The 6,453-nt window shown below is 36.1% G+C and overlaps 1 protein-coding gene across 1 annotated transcript; it reads right to left on the reverse strand.

The window, feature by feature from the left end:
* Positions 1-931: 931 nt before the first annotated feature.
* LOC113765027 (zinc finger CCHC domain-containing protein 10-like) lies at positions 932-2,615 on the reverse strand. Its single transcript, XM_027309077.1, has 2 exons — positions 2,520-2,615; positions 932-2,058 (listed from the first exon to the last, which is right to left on the reverse strand). The coding sequence occupies exon 2, from the start codon at positions 2,011-2,013 to the stop codon at positions 1,201-1,203; it is 813 nt and encodes a 270-aa protein (XP_027164878.1). The 5' UTR covers positions 2,014-2,058; positions 2,520-2,615; the 3' UTR covers positions 932-1,200.
* Between the last annotated feature and the right edge of the window lie 3,838 nt (positions 2,616-6,453).

Raw genomic sequence — 6,453 nt, forward strand, 5'->3', positions numbered from 1 at the left:
ATCGAAGAAACCCAATCGAATAATTCATCAGTAACTTCTTATCAATACATTTCATGTTTTATCGAAGGTAATACATTCGTCGTTTAATCAACTTATCTATGATGTTGAGTATTACACCCATCGTTTAATCGGATTGATCGAGTTGAATATTCGTGAGTATTGAGTTTCACCTAACCCATTACCGGCCCTAGATTTCAACGAAGTCTTTTTTTCTAGATTATTTTTTTCCCTTCTCTTCTCTTCCTGCTTTCCAGAAATTTCGTTTCCTTTATAAGAAAATCATGAAAAGGCTTCTTTTTTTCAAAGAAAAAAACAAACACAAAAAATGCTTGGCTTTGCAAGTTTATCTTTGAATGACTTTGCCGTATTCGAGTAACTATAGCCCTCATTCTCAAGTGGAACACGGCAAAATGGCTGAGAATCAATAGGCAAAATTTTTAGTTCTTCCACTAGTACGAGTCACTGTTTTTTTTTCGCGACCTCAGCGAATGGGAATTTAAAGATTGTAATCCATCCGTACCATGGTCCTCTAAACTAACCACAAGAACCCCCATCACCTGACGGACTTAATATACTGCAAAGAACATACTGAACTTTGGTGTGGAGCCTCGAGTATCAGTTACATCTGCAGATGCAGCTTCTACTTAGTCTCTCCATGAAAGCACATTTATGAACCCACGCAGATTGGAAAGACATTTAACTTTACTCCTATGCAGCTCCATCTCGAGATATGAATCAGCAGAAAAAAAGCCATAGAATTGCTTCCATTCAGCAATGCAAAGTAATCGGCAGAAGTTTCATGCCCGATTCACGGCACAATACTAGATAAACGTAATACAGAATCAAGGCCGACAAATTATGCGCAAGATCTGCTTTCAGAACCAAAATAAAGAAGATTATAGAGAAAATGGAAAAAATGCATATACTAGGATAGCAGCAGAACACAAGCTTACTGTGGATTAGTAGCCAATCACTAGCTTCACCAATATTGCCCTGTTGCACAACCAAGCAAGAAACTAGAATTCAATAACAAGATAGCTAAATTCTTACAACCAGAGAATAAGAGTCATACAACTGAAAAAAGAACATGTAATCATCCTATACTTGTATGGACTTCCAATATCATTGACGCTTCTTTCTCAAACTGACAACCGAAAAAGCAGACACTAAAATCAAGAAACTCCAATCAGCACGGCCACCTCAATGCTTCCTGCTATGCCTCCTGCTCCTGGAGCTCCTGCCCTTCTTCCGGCTGCTTCTTTCTTCAGAGTCAGATTCAGAGTCGGAGAATGAATCAGATCCAGATTCAGAGGTTGAACTATATCTGCGGTGCCTTCTCTTCCTCTGCTGCTTCTTTTTCTTCTTCCTCTTCCTCCTCCTCTCTTCCTCTGAATCTGTGGATGAACTGTAACTAGTCTCACTCTCACCAGAAGAATAATCAGACCCTGTCACAGATGATCCGCCACTATCAGACTCAAAAACTGAAGCCTCGCTATCGCTACCAGATTCTGTATCAGACTTGTGCTTCCTCTTGGTCTTCTTAACCTGTTTATCACTCTTCCCTTCCTTCTCAATATCAGGGTTATCTAAATCATAAGAAATTGACACCTTCATCCTCAACTTGGGATTTTTCAACTGTTGCGTGCGAGAAGGTCGTGAAATATAGACCCTTTCATTCTTGCACTCATATGTCCAATGCCCAGTTTGGAAGCACTTCTGGCATTGGGAAGCTGCCCCAAGAGTAGACATTGAACTCTTAAGATCCTTCCTTTCACCCAGCCTAACTTGTTTCTCGGTACTCATCAAATACATCTGCCTCTTAGCTTCTTTCCTTTCTTGCCATCTACTCGGCCCTTCCTCTTTCTGCCCATAGGCATTCACATTGCGTGCAGCCGCAGCAGCGGCACGCTCAGCTTGAGCTCGGCTAAGACCCTTTGCAGCTGATAATGCTGCCGCCTTGATTCTTTCAGCGGCATCCTGAGCACCACTTTCCTCTTTGTTACCCGATGACATATTTGTATCCTTTCAGACCCTCACTCCAACAAATTCTTCTACTCACTGGATCCAGACAACCAAAAAGAAGGGGAAAAAACTGATCAATTCCTCTGATGATTCTAACTAGCCGAAATAAATTTGAAACAAATAATTCCAGGAAAAGTAAAAAATTGCGAAAATAGGTAAAGTTGCGAAGCATTAGAATCTGGCAAACAAGTGACTGAATATGGATAACAAATTAATGCAAAATCAGCTAATATCAGAAGGGCTTCAAGGAAAAGTCAAAGCAGCTGCACAGCATACGAAGATCAAGTAGAGATGGTAGTCAAATTGTTCAGATAGTAGTATTTATTCGCATGTGTCCTAAAACTAGCGGATTTGACTCAGTTATGCCAAAAAAAAAAATTCTATTCCAAAACTGAGATATAAAACTTTCTGCAAATAAAACCCTAAAAAAACAAATCAGCCCCTAATTATATTTCTACACAGAAAAGACTTAATAATCAGTGATTGAAAATTCATACCAATTCTCGTATATATACAGACTGGCTTGCTTTCCGGTGCTTCCGATTGCCCCACAGAGGAAGAGGCCTTTGGAGAAGAAACGCCGCGGTGTCGGATGGCCGTCGTGGTCGGGCGAACATATACTCTATAAGTCTTTGGGATAATTTCAGAAACCTCCCCTAAGATTTCTTCTAATATCACTCAGTTCCCTTGAGGTTTTTTAAATTTTACTTACCTCCCCTATTCGTTTGACAAGACTAATGTTCCTATCAAAAGTCATGAATGACAACATCACCCTTGCTCTTAATAGCTACTTAACCAAAAAGCTAAAATAAAATAAAATTTTTAAACCAAAAATGTAGATTAAAAAAAATTGCTATATAATAATGGTCAATATTTCTTTTATATCGAAATCATGATAGAACAACAAAGGACGTAGGTAATTTAAAATCAACCACTTAGAAGGATTTTTTTGAGTAATTAATACTTTGAAACATTTTGTGAATAGTTATGAGGAAGTTAAGAAATTTTTTTAGGAAATATGTTTTAATACATGATATAGTTTAAGGGTGTGGTTGATACAACTGAAATTTGAAAATTGAAATCTCAAATCTAAAATCCGAATACATTAAACTGTTGAATTGTTAAGTATTGAATCTAATACATTTGAGTGTATATCATATTCAGTGATAAGTGAATAATTTATCACTTATTTTTTGAAACAAGTTTTACCTAGAAAATTCAGTATTGCTTAATTAATTCAGATGTGTAATTTTTTTGTTATCAAACGCATTTAGACATGTTAAAATCTGAATCCATTAAGTAAAAATATTGGATTAGATTATCAAATGAGACCTAAGTTGTATTGAGAACTAAAATAATCTGTTCATATGGGTAGTTTATAATATAAATCCTATTTATAGAAAAAATTTTATAAACAAGTCAAAATTAAAAAAGATAATCAAAAATGATCTAATGACCAAATATATGTTTAGAAATATCCCTTTATTGTTAAATATCATGCATTATATTAGATAATAATTGGTGTATATCTATAAAATGATTCGTTGTTGCATTTATTGTAGCTTATATTTTCATATTTTTACTTTTTAATCTCAATTTAAATTTTTATCATAAATAGGATAACATAAGGATAGTGTTGGAACAAAAGTTTCATCTTTTTTGAATTTCTCCAAAAGAGCTAAAATATTTCAAGAAATGTCAATTCAAGGGAGAGAGGTAAGATTTTAAAAACTTAAGGGGTATTGAGTGATATTATGTGTAACAGGGAGGTTTCTGAAAGCTACTGGAAAAGTTTCATCTAGTGAATTAGCGCATGGTACTATTATTTTCCCTTTATTTTGAGTTAGCCTTTTTTTTTTGGGGATAAATTACACGGCACCCCCACTTTTGCAGCTATTGTAAATTAGCCCTGTTGATTTTTATTGAGCTCAGCATATCTTTAGACCTATAAAAGAATCACCTTCACGAATTCATATTTCAATTTGTTATAACCTCCTCCGTATACCTCTTCCAAAAAGCTATTGTATATTTAATTGCTATTGAAAGATAACGTTGAGAGGATAAGCTAAGAGTAATTTTTAAAATTTATCTAATTTCCATCACGCCATCATATCTAAAATTTCTGTCAAAACAAATATATTCCCAGTCAACTTTGGCTAAAAAGTGCCACGGCTAGAATCATAATAAAGTATGTAATACAATAAATAAAGGAGATCACTCGTGAAACACCCTATTACACTATGAAAATGCTACACCTATACCGATCCCGACTCGAAAAGCTGTGGTGATCACACGCGCAGCAGGAGAACCTGCAATAATATATTTAAAATCAATACAATTTCATAAATATGTGAAGAGATGAATTTGATAGAAAAATTACAGACACTCACTAAATAGTAAGCCTCCCACCACTATCCCCGCAAGCGAGCCACCAGCAACCCTCTTAAGGGTGAGGTCGAAACAATGGTCACACCTAGGGGTGCTGTCGAGTACTACTCGAGCTCGACTCGAGACAAAATAACTAAGCTCGAGCTCGAACTCGAACTCGTCAAGCTTTTAAAATTCGAGTTCGAGCTCGAGCTCGACATCAATTTATGGAACTCGAGCTCGAGTTTAATTAAATGTAATTAATTCAAATCAAGCTCAATCGAGTTCAATCAAGCCTAATCAAGCTCAAGTAATAAAAATTAATATTTTATATATAATTTTAAATAAAGGATATTATTGACATTTCACAATAATAAAAATTAAAATATATATTATAAAAAACTCGATAGAGCTCGTCGAGCTCTCGAGTATCATATTTCCAAGATCGAACTCGACTCGATAGCTCTAACGAGCAGCTCAAGCTCGAGATCGAGCTTGGTCAACCGAGCTCGAGCTCAAGCTGCTGACCAAGTAGCTCGCGAGCTTGAGTCGAGCTACTTGGTTCAGCTCCAGCCCTAGTCACACCTCTCAGCTACGCCAATCTACAGAAAAAATCGCAATCGTATAGTTAATGATACGATACAAATCACAGTTCTATAGCCTTAATTGACTTGCTCTTGCTTACTTTGGGGTAATCCCCGTGGCCTTGCTTTACTGTAGTCCATCTATTAGATTGACAAACTTTTTTAACTTCGCACTAGATTTGAAATCTCCAATTAAACTTAAGAACATATTTACTTACCTTATTCCCGAGTTTATAATGTTTCTTAATTGTCTCATAGGATTTACACAAGCCCTTAAGGGTTTTTGACCTCATAACCTAACTTAGGATTCAAGTATAAATTTTCCAAATTCAACTCACCATCAGTAAAACAAACATATCTTGGCTAGAAAATTTATATAATATTTCTAAAGATTACAGCAGAACTACACTAAAACATTTTAAACTTTATAGAAACCATTAGAATTTCCTTCAACCTGTCACTGAAAAATGTTTGGCCTTGAAAACCTTCCTGCCATCCGAAACAAGCTAACAATCAATAACTTTAAAGATTACTATAAATCGTTCATTAAGAGTTTGGCCTTGAATGGTTTATTAGCAAATAGTCGTATGGTTCTAATTTCAAACGAAAGAAATGGCATTCAATTTAGACTATGAGTTTCGAATTTCCACAATTAGGCTCTTAATCATTGAAAATTTTCCAGAAACTTTCCTTTTCAAAACCTTATTTTTCTTCCTTCATCTCACAATCAAAGGCCACTTCCATCACCTACCACCTTCTCCTCCGCCTCAGGAAAGCGGCAGCCACTACTTTTGTTGCTAGCAACCACGATGTGTCTTTTGTCTCATACTTTTCCAATAGCTTCAGCCACTGGTTGACTCACGGTGGGCGGCCGGTTCTGCCAGTCAACGATGGCTTCCTCTTTTCTTTTCTTTTTTCGGCAAATTTCTTTTTCCTTTTTCTTCATTTCAAAAATCCTAGTTCCCTCTTTACTTGCACCGGCCCTTTCCTAGCTTATAACTCTTCCTCTTTTCCTCCTAAGCCGATCTCCCTCTCTCTCTTATTCGTCATTTCATATATAAGAAGAAAACAATTTCGAGCAGAATATACTTAACTGAAAACCCAACATCTTTGGCAAGAATACTTCAGAAAAACCTGGCACTTATGCTACAATGTATCCCAAAAAAAAAATTAAGGCCCTCTTAAGTTAAAATTCCAACCAATACAGCTACCAACAACACCAGACCCATTATAAATGTGAAATAAAGAAAATAAAACATTACCTGACCGATTGGTTGAGTGGAAAGAGCGGCAACTTCTCTGTTCATAAGCACAATATCAAATTAGAGATCAGGAAACCTAAAAACGATAAGCAAAAGTGATCTCTCTCTCTTTTTCGGGAAAAGTTTCTATATTCACAAGCCATTAGCGACTTTAATATCTCCTAGTTCTTTCATGAGCTGAGCATGCTTCAGAATTGCATCCTTGTTCGAAAGGTGGA

The sequence above is a fragment of the Coffea eugenioides genome, chromosome 3 (genome assembly GCF_003713205.1).
Source record: "Coffea eugenioides isolate CCC68of chromosome 3, Ceug_1.0, whole genome shotgun sequence".
NCBI classification, from domain to species: Eukaryota; Viridiplantae; Streptophyta; class Magnoliopsida; order Gentianales; family Rubiaceae; genus Coffea; species Coffea eugenioides.